The sequence below is a fragment of the Eutrema salsugineum genome, unplaced genomic scaffold (assembly GCF_000478725.1).
Source record: "Eutrema salsugineum unplaced genomic scaffold, Eutsalg1_0 scaffold_10, whole genome shotgun sequence".
Classification (NCBI taxonomy): Eukaryota; Viridiplantae; Streptophyta; class Magnoliopsida; order Brassicales; family Brassicaceae; genus Eutrema; species Eutrema salsugineum.
Genome location: NW_006256908.1, coordinates 10,990,093 through 11,007,854, shown reverse-complemented (window position 1 = coordinate 11,007,854; position 17,762 = coordinate 10,990,093). Strand labels below are relative to the sequence as shown.

The 17,762-nt window shown below is 34.9% G+C and overlaps 3 protein-coding genes across 3 annotated transcripts; all 3 read left to right on the top strand.

Moving 5' to 3' along the window:
• Positions 1-118: 118 nt before the first annotated feature.
• On the top strand, positions 119-5,944 carry LOC18027630 (ubiquitin carboxyl-terminal hydrolase 5). Its single transcript, XM_024148016.1, has 13 exons — positions 119-541; positions 890-1,144; positions 1,296-1,440; positions 1,551-1,610; positions 1,706-1,801; positions 2,168-2,557; positions 2,967-3,107; positions 3,187-3,357; positions 3,713-3,970; positions 4,053-4,201; positions 4,527-5,088; positions 5,292-5,564; positions 5,670-5,944. The coding sequence occupies exons 1-13, from the start codon at positions 402-404 to the stop codon at positions 5,805-5,807; spliced, it is 2,778 nt and encodes a 925-aa protein (XP_024003784.1). The 5' UTR covers positions 119-401; the 3' UTR covers positions 5,808-5,944.
• Positions 5,945-6,067: 123 nt separating this feature from the next.
• Positions 6,068-7,563, top strand: LOC18027629 (putative serine/threonine-protein kinase). Its single transcript, XM_006411295.2, has one exon. The coding sequence runs from the start codon at positions 6,299-6,301 to the stop codon at positions 7,406-7,408; it is 1,110 nt and encodes a 369-aa protein (XP_006411358.1). The 5' UTR covers positions 6,068-6,298; the 3' UTR covers positions 7,409-7,563.
• Positions 7,564-14,383: 6,820 nt separating this feature from the next.
• LOC18027628 (WAT1-related protein At2g40900) lies at positions 14,384-17,007 on the top strand. The gene is made up of 7 exons (XM_006411294.2): positions 14,384-14,732; positions 14,861-14,923; positions 15,030-15,146; positions 15,299-15,530; positions 16,000-16,158; positions 16,269-16,420; positions 16,518-17,007. The coding sequence occupies exons 1-7, from the start codon at positions 14,545-14,547 to the stop codon at positions 16,786-16,788; spliced, it is 1,182 nt and encodes a 393-aa protein (XP_006411357.1). The 5' UTR covers positions 14,384-14,544; the 3' UTR covers positions 16,789-17,007.
• The last annotated feature ends 755 nt before the right edge of the window (positions 17,008-17,762 follow it).

Below are 17,762 nucleotides of genomic sequence, written 5' to 3'. Positions count from 1 at the left end.
TACATTAGGTTAATACCCAGATACATCATAATAGATTATTGCCTTTTTCCCAAGAGATATAATTTCTCATTAATCTATGAGAAGTTAAAAAAGAAAAGAAAAGAAATGTGTGTGGATTTTGTGGAAAATTGTTCGAAAATACTAACTAGGAGCCAAGCCAGCAAGGATCTGTTGCTTGAGAGAAAGAGGTTCGATTTTTGTTAGCGGCTCACTCTACTTTCTCCTCAAAAAAGCCGTTAGGGTTTATATCATAGCAACCGCCTTGCTCTCGCCGGAGACATACGGCGAAACTCGGTTAATCGGCCTATAATCACCGGTTGATTCGTCCCCGAATAAGCAGGATTCGTGAAAGCTACTTAGCTGAATAGAGAAATCCTGCAAATTTCGCGAGGGTCTTATACATGGCTGAGGTATCGATGGGAAGCAGCAGTGGCAGCATGGATCTGTCTCCCGAGGAGGAACGAGTTTTCATAAGAGACATTGCTATTGCTGCTGAGGCTAACAGCAAAGAAGGCGATACTTTTTATCTCATCACTCAGAGGTAATTTCAAGCTTGATTTTGCTCGCTATTGGCAACCTATTCATTTTCGACTTTGCTGCTACTAATGTGGTTTAGGGTTAGGGATTGAGTTATCTTTCTCAGAGTTTGATACATATCTACCAGTTGCTGATATTTCCTTAGAGCTGTTTAAGCGTATCAAAAAGTTTTCAATAGAACTGTTAATTATGACTAGATAAACCAATGGGTCTAGATCTGGTACTTACTGCTGCTTTTGACTCATATTGAAGCCATTGTAATACAGTTAGAGAGAATTGATTTTATTTTGTGGTACATTTGCTGAGTGCCATCCCTGAGAACATTTTCTCCGTTGTTACGATTTCTATTCAGATGGTGGCAAGAATGGATTGAATATGTGAATCAAGACCAACCATGCAACACAAATGATGGGTCTTCACTGTCAGAGCATTGCGACTCTGCTGGCTCAAGCACTCTAAAGAAGCCTTCTATGATTGATAACTCTGATTTGATCTATGAATCTGCTTTGGAGGACCCGAGTAATGCCTGTGAAATTATTGATACACTTCAGGAAGGCCGCGACTATGTTTTGCTCCCTCAAGAAGTGTGGAACCAATTGCGTTCATGGTGAGTGTGGAACCAATATGAGACCTATAACGCTATCCCTTGATTTTCTTCATCACTACATCACTATATAATGGTTTTTTAATTTTGCTATCTATCATTGAAACTGAAGTGATGAGATAATTCAGATGGATAATTGCTTCTGTTTTATAAGGTACGGGGGTGGTCCAACTCTGGCGCGTAGAGTCATTAGCTCAGGTCTCTCTCAAACAGAGTTGGCTGTGGAGGTATACCCTTTACGTCTTCAGCTACTCTTGATGCCAAAAAGTGACCACAGTGCCATAAGAATTAGCAAAAAGGTTAAATCTTTTTTTCAGTTTTTTTGTTTGTTTGTTTCTGGCTTCTTACATTAAAATCTGAGCTCGTTATATTCTGCTACCTCATTGTACTATTAAAAATTTCTGTACAGGAAACTATTAGAGAGCTCCATCGAAGGGCCTGTGAAATTTTTGACCTCAACTCAGAGCATGTAAAATCTGATATCCCTATGTTTCCAAACATCCCATTGCAGTAATACTTTCATATTCTTTTCTTTTTCTTACATGAGTCTTTTCCATCATTTAGGTGCACATTTGGGATTACTATGGCCACCAAAAATATTCTTTGATGAATGACTTAGATAGGACACTGGACGATGCCAACCTTCAAATGGATCAGGATGTGAGTTCACTTCTTTTTTGCTTTACATGTGTTGGTCACTAGAAATATGCTACTTGAACTTTTGTCATAGTTTTCTGACATTGTTCTGGATACGCCAAGTTTGGCCATTACTGTGAGGAGAGAATGGAAAAGGCATTAGAGTTCTCTTTCGTCAATATCTAGTTAGCCGTAGCTCTTAAATTGCTGCTATGTTTGGCTTTTACAAATTTTGACAATGAGGGAAACAGTTGAAAGTAAAAGGTTTTGCTTCGGTCCCATTGTTTAGTTAGTCTAAGTTTATGATTCTATATGCTCTCTGATTTTATCTTTTTTTTTTTTTTTGTATTCATACTGACGCCGCTGATTTTATCTGTCGTTTAAAAACAGATTTTGGTGGAGATGCTTGACATCAATGGTACAACATCAAGTGCTCACATTCAATCTGTTCAAGAGAACGGATTGGTGGATGAAGACTCTACTTCTATTCTCATTGATCCTTCTAAATCAAGCTTGTCAGTTGCAGGAGGTTTCTCTTCAAACAGGAATACATTCAGAAGTGGTAGTGTAGAAGTTTCACAATCTTTTGATAGCACATACAGTAGCACTGGTGTCACCACAAGGGGATCCACTGCTGGCTTGACAGGGCTGCTGAATCTCGGGAATACCTGTTTCATGAATAGTGCAATACAGTGTTTGGTTCATACACCTGAGTTTGCTAGTTACTTCCAAGAAGATTATCATCAAGAGATAAATTGGCAAAATCCTCTTGGGATGGTTGTAAGTTCCTCTTGAAGTTCCTTGGTACTCATAAATATGATGCATACATGGGTGTGTGCATAGGTTTGCTTAGCTATCATTTGTTCAGTTGTGTTTCCCTGTTGCATGTAAATCATCTTTATGCAGTACTGCATGCTTTGGGGTGTTCTTTATTTTCTAACAGAATCTAACCCAAAAATTCCTGCATACATGCGGAATACACGTGGACTTAGAAACTGTAAAATTCCTTGAATCACCAGAAGTTGTAGGTCATATCTAGAATATTATCCCATCACAGTTGATTAGGGCAGTGTTCCCTTGGCGCAGTGACATTTTCTCGTGTAGATCAACTAGAATTGTTTCTCTCTAAAACTGCAAGTTGTTGATTTCCAGATCATAACTTGACCTGTTAATAAATCGTGGTGCACAGGGAGAGTTAGCTCTTGCATTTGGTGACTTGCTTAGGAAGTTATGGGCTCCTGGGCGCACACCAATTGCACCACGTCCATTCAAAGCAAAACTTGCTCGCTTCGCTCCTCAATTCAGTGGTTACAATCAACATGATTCGCAGGTTTGACAGACTAACCAGAAATTTTCTAAAAGCTGTATTGGCATTGTAACTGAAGGTATTAGGGGTTCCTACATTGCAGGAGCTATTAGCGTTTTTGTTGGATGGTCTACACGAAGACCTAAATCGTGTTAAACACAAACCATACATAAATTCTCGTGACGCAGATGGTCGCCCTGATGAAGAAGTTGCTGATGAGTTTTGGGCTAATCATATTGCTCGTAATGACTCAATAATCGTTGATGTTTGTCAGGTAAGCTGTAATCACCAGATTCCTTCTGTTCTTTTGGCTCTATAGGAAGTAAATTATACCAAGAGATTTTTTGCCTACTTAAAATACTTGCGCAACTTTTCATAGAGATGTGGCATTGGAAATGGGTACGTCACTTATGCTTAGTTTAGTCTTGGGGATTGATGCTAATCTTAGTTGCATGAATGCTAATATCGTCCATCATATATCAGATTTTCTTTTAGACGTTCAATCTGTTTTTAACTGATGATATTTAACCTTTACTTCAGACCCAGGGTATATTCTTATTTTTTCTTTGTTTTTGATTTTCTTACTAATATTGGAATCTTATTCTCCTACTCTGTGTCTCATCTGACAGGGTCAATATAAGTCAACATTAGTATGTCCAATCTGCAACAAGGTTTCCGTAACATTTGACCCCTTCATGTATCTATCTCTGCCGCTTCAGTTCAACACAACACGAGCAATAACAGTCACCGTCTTTTCTTGTGATAAAACTGCCTTACCTTCCACAATTACTATCAATGTATCGAAGCAGGGACGTTGCAGAGATTTGATGCAGGCATTAACAAGTGCCTGTTTCTTGAAGCCAAGTGAAGAGCTGAAGCTTGCAGAGGTTTGTGGTTTCAAGTGTTCTTCAAAATAAGTGTGTCAGTCTTTTGGCTTCTCCGTAAACTAAGTTTAATATGTTGTTGCAGATTCGAAATAATTTGATCCACAGATTGTTTGAAGACCCTTTAATTCCATTGTCCACTATCAAAGACGATGATCACCTTGCTGCATACAAACTTTCAAAGTCTTCAGAGAATACGGCTTTGCTTAGACTAGTACTCCGCCGCAGAGATCAGTAAGTTATTTCCCAGTCTACTTTGTATGGACTAATTCTAGAGATTAGTTTGAGATAACCTCTTTGGCACTCAATCCCTTTGGATTTTCTTTTAACAACTTGAAGATTATAGTCATTGTGGCTTACTTCTTCATTCTTGGATATCTAGTTTATTTTTTTTTTGGCTGAAACCCTTGAGGTATTTCGACCTTAGCAAGGATTCTGTTATTTGGCCAAAAAAAAAGGAAGGATGCTGTTTTATCACATGCGTGCTTCTTTGTCATATTATTGTGGCTGAACAATGTTACTACATTAAACAGTTTCTAACAGGAGTACCATGTTTCAGGAAAGCTGGGGAACGTGAAAGTACAGTACAATTGAAACCCTATGGAACACCTCTTCTCTCATTAGCTTCACGTGAAAATGCGCTCACTAAAGGAAAAATCCATTGCATTGTCCAAAATATGCTTTCGCCTTTCCGGAGGGAAGAATCTATGGGCAAGAAAGGAAATATTGATTCTAGCATCCCTGAAAGAAGGTCAGCCCGGTTTAGTAATTCCGAGGATGAAGATAAAAATGGTGGATTAAGAAAAGTCAAGAAAGGCAGTTCTTCCGAAGTGGGTGCATCTAAATTATCCCTGCAACTCATGGATGAAAATAATAGAACAGTTAATCTGCCAGACGATGAAGGGGAAGCAATTAAATTACCACCATCTGCAACAGTAATTGTATACTTGGATTGGACAGTAGAGCTTTCTGGTATTTATGATATAACTTGCCTGGAGAGTTTGCCTGAAGTACTCAAATACGGACCTGCTACCAAGAAGGCTCGTTCAGAACCTCTTTCTTTATACGCATGTCTGGAAGCGTTTCTACGCGAAGAGCCTTTGGTGCCTGACGAAATGTGGTAAGTATTACCTTATCCCTCCTTCTGTAGAATCATTAAGATGGCTTCTGGTAAAAGTCGAATGAAGCAATCTTGAAAGAAGATGAATGATGTTCAGAAAATGTTAGTGTCTTACTACGGAACCAACGAATTTGAACACTGTATCTTGCAGTAGATCAACTGTGGTTAATCGTATTTTTTTTTTCTTTGTGTGTCTGTGAAGGTTTCTGTCCACAATGCAACGAAAGAAGGCAGGCAAGCAAAAAGCTTGATCTGTGGAGGCTTCCTGAAGTCTTAGTGATACATCTAAAGAGATTCTCATACAGCAGATCCATGAAGCATAAGTTGGAAACATTTGTAAACTTTCCAATTCATGACTTAGATTTAACAAAGTATGTAGCCAACAAGAACCTCTCTCGACCACAGCTCTATGAGCTCTATGCCTTGACCAATCATTACGGTGGTATGGGCAGCGGACACTACACTGCACATATCAAGGTCAGTTCGAAGCAGCTTTAGTGCTCCATCCAATTTTTGTTGGTTTGATTCTGTTTCTACATCTTGAGTTTTGTTTTTGTTTTAATCTAATGTTTTTGTCTGCAGCTTCTGGACGACAACAGGTGGTATAACTTCGATGACAGTCATATATCGCATATAAACGAGGACGATGTGAAATCAGGTGCTGCTTATGTGCTCTTCTACAGGCGGAAATCTGATGATGCAGGCGGAAAAATGAAATAATATGTACGCAAAAATCTAGGTGACAGTGTCCAGGTTTTTTTATATAAATATTTTGTTTTAGTACATGCTCAAGCTTAGTTAGATTTGTAATATTTTTGTTTCTGGTATGTTGCAGTAATCAAAGCTTAATTTAATTAGCAGGAAACCGGGAACGAGATAAAAGATAATTTTAATCCTTTTTTTAACATCAGCTACGTAATCAATCCATGCATCTCAATATATTAGCTAACGAACGTGAAACTGAATCAAAATGACTTTTTGCTTTGTTTAGAATTAGTTCTGATTTCAGATAGAAAAAAAATATGTTTTGTTTTCAAAAAAATTATTTTAAACGAGTCGTCCGTTGACCAGAGAAAAAATTAGTCGTCCCAAACCTCTATAACAATTATCTTTTCTCCGTCGCTATCAATGGCGGATCGTCTCTTTCTCTGTCTCTCACAGTCTATCTCTCTCTCCTTTTCCTCCCTCTCCGTTTCATACTCAAACGCCTTATGGATTACAAACTCTTAGCGATCCTACTCGCCGTAGCGAGCTCCTTCTTCATCTTGCTATCTCTTGCCTTCGTGTTGTTCGTCTGTCGACGCCGTCACGCCATCGAAAACCATTCTCGCCGTGACCAAAACCACCACCAGGCTCCGAACTTCCCCGATCCTTCGTCTACTCCCAGTCTCAGCTCAGTAACGGAGAGCGAAAGCACCAAACAGAGTTTCGATCCTTCCATCTGCGAGATATCCATGGCCGAGCTCTCCGTAGCGACGAACGGCTTCTCCTCAGATCTAATAGTTGGCGACGGAAGTTTCGGTCTAGTTTACCGCGCAGAGCTTTCAAACGGAGTCGTAGTCGCCGTGAAAAAGCTCAATCACGACGCTTTACAAGGACTCCGCGAATTCAGCGCCGAGATGGAAACACTAGGTCGACTTCGTCACCCAAATATCGTTCGAATTCTCGGATACTGCATCTCAGGTCCAGATCGGGTCTTAATCTACGAGTTTCTAGAGAAAGGAAGCCTCGATTATTGGCTACACGAGAACACAGCCTTGCCTTGTCCTCTCTCGTGGTCAACACGCATGAGAATCGCGTACGGAGTAGCTAAAGGTTTAGCTTACCTTCACGGGCTTCCGAAACCGATCATCCACAGAGATATAAAGTCGAGCAACGTGCTTCTGGATTCCCAATTCGTGGCTCATATAGCTGATTTCGGGCTCGCGCGTAGGATCGACACGTCGAGGTCGCACGTGTCGACGCAAGTGGCGGGGACGATGGGATATATGCCGCCGGAGTATTGGGAAGGGAACACGGCGGCTACGGTGAAGACTGACGTGTATAGTTTCGGCGTTTTGATGCTGGAGATGGCGACAAAGAGAAGGCCGAATTGGCCGGTGGTTGTTGATGGGAAGGAGGTTGGGTTGGCCCAATGGGCAGTGATACTCGAGGGGCAAAATCGGTATTACGAAATGGTTGAGTCAAGTTTTGTTGGTGAAACAGGCTTGGAAGAGTATTTTACAATCGCTTGTCTTTGTATCAAAGAGGCGACCAAAGAACGGCCTACAATGAATCAAGTTGTGAAATTGTTTGAAGAGGTTTTGTCAACTGATAGGTAGATTGCTTTTTTTTTTCTTTTGTATAAAATTGAGTTTGCGTAAAATAATAAGGCTCCCATATAATAATTAGTTTAAAAAATCTGGAAAATTAAAAATAAATTTTGAGGATCTTGTAATCGAAATTCTTATAAGATTGCCAGCAGGCCCAGCAAAGAAGTGTGTCTCAAAGCACAAATCTCCAAGTTTAAATGGGCTTTTTCATCTAGCCAAGTCCAAATAAATTTATATCTTTTTTTCTTATGATCCACTAAACATTCGTTCATTATTTATTTGTCCACAATAAACCAGTTTTTTAAACCTAGACTATCAACATCTCAACTCTACTCAATTTAACATAAAAAATTGAGCATAAAATAGAATGACATTTCTTTTTTATGTAGAACATGAAGTAGTTTATATGTTCTATATAGACATACAAAAATGTTATGTTATGTTATTCTACTTACCTTAACTTCTACATAAGTAACTTTAGATCCAAATTGCATTTCTCTAAACACAAAAGACTAAAGCATTTTAAACTTTATAAATAATTTGAAACCTATAAATTGCCTTGAACATCACGGGGAAAATAACTCTTAGATCAAACATTGCTCAAAAGCACTTCAATTCAAGATAAATCAACAAATCACAAACATATTTAAGTTAAGTACAATTATGCTCTTAGTCAAATTTCCAATTGCTCAATTCAAATAACAATCACATCAATGGTCGGAAATATCTAGGATTATGATGAAACTTGCTTAATTAGTATGCAAACCATGCATAGTTAAGATATTGAGTTATAGAAATCTAGGGAATTCTATCAAAAATAGTCAGAATCATTTTCATAATTACAATTGCTTAGTTTGACCAAAAAAAAAAATACACATCATCGATCAAAAATTTTGTGCATATTTTGTGCCAATTAAAGTTTGCAAAAGATATTGTATACAATGTTTCAACACAACATATGTTTTGAAAACAAAAATCAAGTCATCACAGAACTGATATCAGAAATACTCAGATCTCTAAATTGATATCGAGCCTTAATTTAAAGAATAATTTTAAAAAAAAAATTAATGGGCTCTGTATTGTTCATATTGTTTAGGAGAGTTTACCCTCAAGACCATTGACCACAATTGTGGAAGAGATACAAATCAATAAAATAGATGAAAAAATTATTAATTTAGGGTACAAATCAATTATTTTAACGAAGAAAACAGAATTGAAGTTTTAAACATGATGTTAGATCAAAGGCAGATCATTTTCAACGATGTTACACTTTTTTTCTTTTACTATAAGATTGAAACCATGGAGAATAATAAAGTCGGATTACATAAGCCGGCTGTCAACGGATTTTTGTCAAAGTTTTATTAAGTCATTAAATAGTTAAAACTAATAACCATGAATAACATACTCAAAATGATACACACTAGTTCTTGAATGTGTCTATATATCCACTTTAAGATATAGATATAGCTAAAATTTATTTCGCTTAATTGTTTTCTGATAATTAACGAAAACAATTGAATTACCGTAGGGAACAAAGAAAAATGAAAATAAATTTATAATTAGTTGATGATGTAAATAGTAATATATGACGTTATAGACATTGATTATGAATACAAATTTCAACTACTGCAGTAAAGCTAATATATGACTTCAGTTAAGACAAGCAAAAGTAATTATCAATAGAAACAAAAAATCACTAGAACAATATAAGTATAACTAAAGATTTTTTTGTTAATTTCTCCTTTTTTTGTCTTAAAAAGCGCTCTTTATAAATCTAGCCAGACCCCTACTATATGCAAATGGAATCTAGCCTTCCATTCCTTTATAGTCTCTATTTTATTCTACTTTTTGTTTCTTTCCATTTTTTTTAGTTTAAAAGTCTTTTTCATATCAAATTTATCTGATTTTGACTCTAGCGAACAAAAAAACAAACCCAAGACCTTCCCGCTGTATTCGTTCTCTGGTTTATTGGCATCTTTTGTTCACTAATATATGATATTTTTCTATTATGAGGTCTCTAGATTATCACACTTAAATTTTTAGGATGTAGCTATGTCCGTTGTAGGTGTGAGGCTTAGACCTTAATTTAGAGTTTGCAATAACTTGTAAAGATTCCAATGCATTTTAGCTTTGTTGAGCGTTTAACAGAAATAGAAAACTAAGCATTCACGAATTTTCAGTAGTTCAAATTAATAACAATCAAAAAATTTCTGATATTTGAATTACAAAAACTTATTTCGGATAAATATGTATGAACGTAAAAGGTTTTCATTAATCCTGGACGTGTTGTGTTTCTAACCATTTCTAGTGTTTATTTTCTTCGTATTACTTATTTTATAGCCAAATGTAAGTGTTCTACTGTTCTTTACTTTTTAGTCTTTCATCAATTCTTATTTAGTCTAATGTAATTTTTGCGTGATTAATTGGAGTAAAAAAGCAACATACTGGATGATGACCTACCGATCTTAGTCCATGTGATTCTTGCTAGATGGTGGAACGAGCAGAGAAACATAGACCGATTGATCTCCATAGTGATTGGTCCAGATAGACAGTATGCTCGCTGTTTTTTTGAGAAAATTGGAATTGATAATCAAAACTCTCAATCAATTGATCTAAAAGAGACGCCGAAAAACCCAAAATCTTATAGGTGATGTCACATTATTATATAAATAGTACGAACATTATTAGTAATTAACTATACGAACATTACACAAAATATTGTATGTATACATATAGGTCTGATAACATAAATAAACTAAAATATATATGATACGTACATATGGTATTATCTCTTAACTACAAACCCAAAAGTGAACTCATGCGAAAAAATGTTGGATTTGCATGACCCAAGAAAATTGCCCTAAGAAAAAACAAGACTTGGATTACAACTCGAGTCTCGTGTGATATAAATCTCTGATATCTGTAATATATACACACGTCACTACAGTTTATAAGAGACTCCAAATCCAATGAGATTGCTCAAAATATCATTTTCATCACAAATAAAGAAAAAAAAAGACAAGAACTTTGTGTAGGCCCAAAAGTTTTTGTGGAAATGAAGATGCTGGAGGCTGATTAGATGACCATTTGGATTTGTTGCCCTCTTTTTTCCCCATTTCTCTTTACTACCCAAAAACGCACCCACACTTTTGACCCACACCCACTTTCTTTATTTTTCTTTCTCAAATTTATAATCAAATCATGCGTTCTTTTTCTAAAACCCACCCCTAAAACATTTATGATCTTGAGTATAATATTTATGCCTATTCATATATAGACACACAAGTTGCTGATATTCTGTGTAGATTTATATATCCGAATTTTTTTTGATATTTAGATCTCTTGTACCGAAATTCTCAAATGTACGTGTCTAATATACAATTATATACATATATATCAGTAAAAAAGTATATGTATATATATTAATTTTACGTCCATACATTTTGTATTTTTGTTATATGGATAACTCTGATATTTTGAACTAAGATTCAAACTAATTACTAAGTCTTATATTCTATAATCTCGATGGATTATATAGCGACTAACTGCGCATTGAGTGAATATATTAATCTTTACTAGCTCCATCAAGAGATAAAAGTAAAGGACTATTTAACCAAAAAAAAAAGTAAATGACTATGATAAATTGTAATCGTTACGGTTTTGAATATTTATGATTATATACAAGAATTAAGATATAAGATTATTAAAACAAATAAAAAGGTAGAAAATGATGTGGATATAGACGCTCGACATATGCATGGTTCAGGTCGAATTTGGTAGAAATATGTGAATCATATTGAAAGCTGAAAGTTATTTAATTAGATTTACGAATGATTTTCTACGTAAAAATAAAGTCTGATACAAATGGCAGACTTTATCAGAAGGATTTTGTGTAAGCATGTAATTCCCCAATCGCAGAGACGTAAAATATTCGATTCCGTGTGACATCGACACGTGTTTCTGACACCAGACTCGATTTACGTGGAATCCACACATCCACATTCAAGTGCACCTTTTCATCTGTATCTACATTTTCAATTTATGTTCTTATAACTTGAAAGTTCTATACGGAAGGGATGCTAATTTTTGTAGCCACATACGGAAGGATCAGTATTTTAATTGGTCAAAATAAGCTGGCTGAAATATCATGAAAATATTTTCATAAAATTCATTCCGTTAATCATATTAAGATGATAAATCAAACTAGCTAGGGTTTCATCTTTTACATGTAAGATTTATTTATTTCATCAACATATCCTACTAATCTACTATGATGAATTCATTATACACCTAGTCTCTTAATTATTTGTTAAAAAGTTGATATGGACGTAAATTTTGAATCCAGCATATACCGATATAACACTAGTCACTAAGTCAAAACTCAGTATAGAGACAAGTAAGCGTGAGACATTTTTTTGGATTTGTGTGTTGAATCTTTAGTTGAATAGATAATGGATAGAACCACCCGTAAAAACAATTGTAAATCGGGATGTCTTAGGGATCGAATCATTCAACATTTCCTGATCATTTTGAAATGAAAAATTTCATAATAATTTATGTTCTCACCATATATATCTATAAATTAATGGGACATAGGATAATAAAATTGAATCTATCTAATTAATCAAATTAAATTTAAGATACGAATTCCACATAAACCTTCCCCAACTAAGTAAAGTAGCCACTATTGTCCCTTTAGGTGACATTAATGCATATTCTATAAAAGATAATGGATGCTCAACTATATTATAAAAATGTAAGTGAAGGGTTTGAAACATAAACTGATAAAGATGCAATATCTAGGGATATAATATTATATGAAAAAAGAATCGAATGAGTTTTCGAGATGTGGTTGGCTTTTCTGTACGCATTAATTTAGTATTATGTGGTTTACATTTCGGATAAGCAATTCTAAGCATATTGATATCAACAGGTGCATATGATATTTTTATACAGATGCACTCATATAGTCATATATAATACGTATTCACATAAATATACCAAGTCTTACAAAACGTAGTCCAAATTGATTTATGGGTATATTATTGTTACCGGCTGTAATTCAATTTTCAAACATTCAAATATGTAAATTCAGTAATACTGGTCACGAATCATGACATAGACTAAAGATGAGACAAACCACGTAACTATGTGATTTGATTGTTATTATACTTTCACATTGTCATTGTAATAATTGCTAGACACTATAAATAATATACACGTCTTCGTCCGATTAGCACGAGTTATATGTGTCAAAGAGCTAGCCGACTTCAAACGGAGGAAAGAAAGCTATGGAATCGTGACACCCACTCGAGCTGGTGGAGTTTTAGGACGAATGGTAGTTTTGTAATAGCAAAATATTTATGTATAAACTAAGTAATTTTTTTTTGTATTTTGGTAATTTTCTAAATAGAGCAAGCATAATGTATATGCATTGTCCGAATATACATATCAATATATCATACACGCTCTGATTCACTTTAACCATGTATAATCTTTTATTTTTTATTTGCTTATGTAGAAATGGAAATTGATAACAGACAAGACATCTAACAAATATTTTGTCCACCTTAATGTTTTCACCAGAAGAACGCATTTTTAGATTTGAAAAAAAAAAGGTAGTTTTGACTTTCGAGAGGGTCCCAAACGTAGTAGGATTGAACCCCAGTTGATTGTTACTGCCACGTGGAGTTAACTTTGTCCACTTCTGTCTCTTCATTGATTTAACCTCTTAAGATCGATGTTAATTGATTTAACCTCTCAAGTGTAGGAATTAGGATAGAGGTGTCCCCATACGTCACAGTCCGTAGACGTATAAAATTCTGATATTACAAAGAGTTTATCTTCTTGCAGTCGTTTTGTTGGTCTATTTGTCAAATTCCTATACCATACATACATACATTAACCAACAAAAAGTTATACTTATAAAAGTTACTTTAATGACAATATTTAGGAAAAAAAAATATAGAAAGGAAAACAAAACAAAGTAAATAGCTTAGGACGATGAGGAGACAATGATTTATACTCGCCTAAACAATCTTTCTATAGGCTCTCCAGATTGATCTCGTAACTCCTCTTGTGACGTGACGATATGATTCGGCATGATTAAGAGTCTTACAATACGTTAATAATTAGGTCTGATTTTGATATTCTGTTCCTATTTTAGTGTAAGTTGGCTTGTTTCATTTCAGTAACACTCCTACTAATAAGTGTTTAACAGTTTTATTAAATACACAAAATATTATTGGTTTTATTTGATATTGACTTATTTTGAAAATATTTGAAAATAGCATGTTTCAAATGGTGATTGTCGTTTATATAATTTGTATAGTCTCAATGGCCACGAAAATTAAAAGTATTTAGAAACAGTTATATATCTATTTAATCCAATGTGATACGTCGTTTGATCATTTTAACTTCTAGGAAATGAGTTGATGGTAGTTAAATTTTTATGCTTTATAGTCATATTTTAATTGTATCTACTGTGCTAAACAGCTAATTTGTTCAACATTAATCACACTATATTAATATCGACTTACAGTAGCCACAAGTTTTATTCATTTTAAGTTCTAGGAAATGAGTTGATGGTAGTTAAAATTTTATGCTTTAAATTCATAATTTCATTGTATCTATCTACCGTATTGAAATATAAACAGCTCATTTGTTCCACATTAACCACACTATTAATACCGACTTATAGTAGCCACAAGTTTTATTCACCTAATATACGATTGGTTTCATGAAGTCATATAAACCGAATATTTTATTTGTAGGATACTTTATCCATTTACTTTAGAGATAATGAATTCATGACACTCATTTGTGAATAAAACCGGAATAATTAACGCTAACGTCACCAAAAAGATAAAATGTAATAACAAATATACAAAAGAAAAACAAAGGAAGAAAGCAGAGAACACTGGACAAATCCGAATGTTATGCTATAAATACAAAGAACCTCTCACCACTTGGTTCTTAGGAAAAAGCACATTCACTATAAGTGTTTCTCTCCTCTCTATTTCCTAACTCAATTCCCTTATATACAAACACTAATTTGATTTTTTTTTCCTCTCAAGAATCATAAAATAACCCCAAAATTTTGTTAGTTTTCTTGTCTTAAAACCTAAAAAAAAAAGCAAATTGAGATGGGATTAAGGATGTCAGAATCAGCTAAACCTTATTTTGCAATGGTCTGTCTTCAGTTCGGTTACGCCGGTATGAACCTTGTCACTAAGACCGTCCTTGACCGCGGTATGAGTCATTACGTTCTTGTTGCGTACCGCAACGCTTTTGCCACAGCCGCTATCGCACCTTTCGCATTTCTCTCCGAAAGGTACAAACACACAAAACAAAAAAAAATCATAATTGTTCTTAGCTAGAGATCAATTCTCATCAGAGGCAAACAGTTCATGTTTCTATGCGCGATTTGTAATAATTATGTGTTGGTGGTGGTGTTTGTAGGAAAGTGAGGTCAAAGATGACGTTTCCAATATTCATGCACATATTTGTTCTTGCTCTTCTCGGGTAAGTCTTCTAAAACCATCTCCAAAACTTTTTTTCTATGTTTTGTTGAACCAATGAAATTTGTTAATTAATTATAAGGCTAACAAATATTATTTTGTTAAAACAGGCCTGTGATAGATCAGAACTTATATTACATAGGTCTGAAACTCACATCTCCTACGTTTTCCTCCGCCGTCAGCAACATCGTCCCCGCAATTACCTTTATTCTCGCCACTCTTTTCAGGTATTACATACGTAAAAGCAACGTTTAATTATTTTGTTATACGTGAATATACACATATTCATACGTAGATGTACAATTAATATGTGACCGAGATCATAATTATGAAATATTGATGTGTTTTATGTAAATATTTGAATATAAAAAAAAAAAAGGATGGAGAAAGTGGAGATGAGAAAAGTAAGATGCCAAGTAAAAGTGGTGGGGACTATAGTGACAGTGGTTGGATCCATTTTGATGATATTCTTCAAAGGTCCTTTCATAAATTTCTTCCAATCTCACCTCGCCACCACCGCCGCCTCTTCGCCGCTGGCCGGTGATTATCTTAAAGCCACCGTCTTCCTCCTCCTCGCCTCCCTCTCATGGGCTTCGTTCTTCGTTCTTCAGGTATCAATTATTGATCCAATCTAGTAAAGTAGTTGGTGTTATAATAGTTTCCTGCGATTCTGGTTTAGACTCTTAGCTAGATTGTGTGAACAGATCATACAGTAATAAACCCTTAGATTGGTTTATGATTAAGCTAAAATATTGTTTATACTGATTACATATATCAAAATACAATTTTATTTGTGTATATTCTTTCTGAGGATATGTTACATAATTTTATTCCGATCAACTAATCCAAATTAATTAAGTACAATAGAATTAGTAAATATAATGATGACTAAAAATATGATTGGAATTTTTTTTTGGGTTAAAGCTAAAAATATGATTGCATTAGAATACTAATTAATTAGTGCGTTATATGATTTTTATTAATTAGTGCGTAATATATATATATATGAGAAATTTAAAGATATAAGAATCTAACTAATTAATTAGTGCATTATATGATTTTTTATTATATTTTTGTTAGGCATCGACTCTGAAGAAATACTCAGCACATCTCTCGTTATCAAGCATGGTGTGTTTCATGGGAACGTTACAATCCTTAGCCCTGACCTTCGTAATGGAGCACAATCCTTCTGCTTTGAACATCGGTTTTGACATGAACCTTCTCGCTTCTGCCTACGCGGTCCGTCCTTTTTTAAAATCACTTCAAGCCACTTTTTCTATAACAGAAAGATCAACTCACAAATTATGGATGAAACTAATACTAATATATTGCGATTCGTTCGATTACAGGGAATAATGTCGTCGAGCATAGCTTACTACGTTCAAGGACTTATGATGCAGCGAAAGGGTCCTCTCTTTGTCACTGCTTTTAACCCTCTTGTCGTCGTCATTGTCTCCATAATGAGCTTCTTTGTTCTCGGCCAAGGAATCTACCTTGGAGGGTACGTTAACAAACAAACCGGTTAATTAGTATATATATACCCGGCTTAGTCTTCGTTCTACCGTGTTAATTATTCTATATGTATTTGATGTTTCCAGGGTTATTGGAGTGGTTGTTTTGACGGTGGGAGTCTACGCCGTGTTATGGGGCAACCACGTAGATGATGACGGCCAAGAAACACGCCCTGAAGATAACGTTTTAGAAGCCGTTAAGTGTTGTAGTGGCAATAATGGTCTCTCGATAATGCCGAGAATCGACGAAGCTGATGAGGATGTTGAAACCGGGAAAGTTACGGCGACGGAGAAGGAACCATCGGTGGTGGTTGTGGTTTTTTGTACTGAAAATGTGGATAACGTTTCACGATGCTAATTAGAATGTTTTTTTGTGTTTGAGGCAAAAATTGGGGAGAAGAGTAAGTTCTTTTTTGATACTTGTACGTTTGAATTCTTTCCCCTGCTTCAAAAGTTTTATTTATAGTTTTGATTTCTTAGTGTAACTAAGGATTCGATGTACAATCGATTTTGATCGTTTAACTAGCTATGAACCTGTGTAAATCGCCGCATTTGGTATTAATATGCAACTGCTACATACCACTATATTTTGGATTTAATGAAGTATACATAACAAAAATTGTAATTCCTCTGTTTCAGAAGTGGTTGTTTACAAGCTTTCACATATTCTTTTATTATATCTGTTATTATTGCAAGATTATTTTCAAATGCAAGAAGATAATTCAGATGATCATGGATTGGTGATATTGAATGAAGAGGCTATTGCTCTCTTTCAACAAAAGACCAAATAGGGAAATGAAAGTATCTTGAAATCAGAATAAGAAGTTAGCAGTGTGATACAAGATATGGATGATTAAGAAAATGAAACCCCTTCAAGAAGTTTGTGGATATGGAACCTCTATTTACAAACCTTAATTTGTTCAAAACCAAGCACGATCTTATCATTTTCAAAAATGCATTCATACAAAGCTATGTCAAGAATGGGTTCATGATTGTTTGTCATATGATGACAATCATTGAATCATATACAATCACATATCTAATAACCCCAGATAACAATCACTATAAATATTTTGAACACCAATTATAGTAGATCATATTTTCGTGGTCATCTTTGACCAATCAAGCAGCCTTGCATGTAGAACGGACAACCTCGGATTTTGGACCTCTAATGCTCTGCTCATATAGTGAGAGAATAACTCAGATACATTAGATTAGATTAGATAAGGAGATTAATTCAAATACATTAAATTAGATAAGATATTACATGAAAGATAATGAAGGAATGTCGTCATTTACAAGACTGTAATAATACTTGTAATAGTAATAATA

Coding starts and splice junctions, on each gene's coding strand:
- LOC18027630 (XM_024148016.1), top strand. CDS start 402: ATGGCTGAGGTATCGATGGGAAGCAGCAGTGGCAGCATGGATCTGTCT. Junction 3,108..3,186: donor ACAATCAACATGATTCGCAG/GTTTGACAGACT, acceptor CCTACATTGCAG/GAGCTATTAGCGTTTTTGTT. Junction 3,971..4,052: donor AAGAGCTGAAGCTTGCAGAG/GTTTGTGGTTTC, acceptor ATGTTGTTGCAG/ATTCGAAATAATTTGATCCA.
- LOC18027629 (XM_006411295.2), top strand. CDS start 6,299: ATGGATTACAAACTCTTAGCGATCCTACTCGCCGTAGCGAGCTCCTTC.
- LOC18027628 (XM_006411294.2), top strand. CDS start 14,545: ATGGGATTAAGGATGTCAGAATCAGCTAAACCTTATTTTGCAATGGTC. Junction 14,924..15,029: donor TTTGTTCTTGCTCTTCTCGG/GTAAGTCTTCTA, acceptor TTGTTAAAACAG/GCCTGTGATAGATCAGAACT. Junction 15,531..15,999: donor CTTCGTTCTTCGTTCTTCAG/GTATCAATTATT, acceptor TATTTTTGTTAG/GCATCGACTCTGAAGAAATA.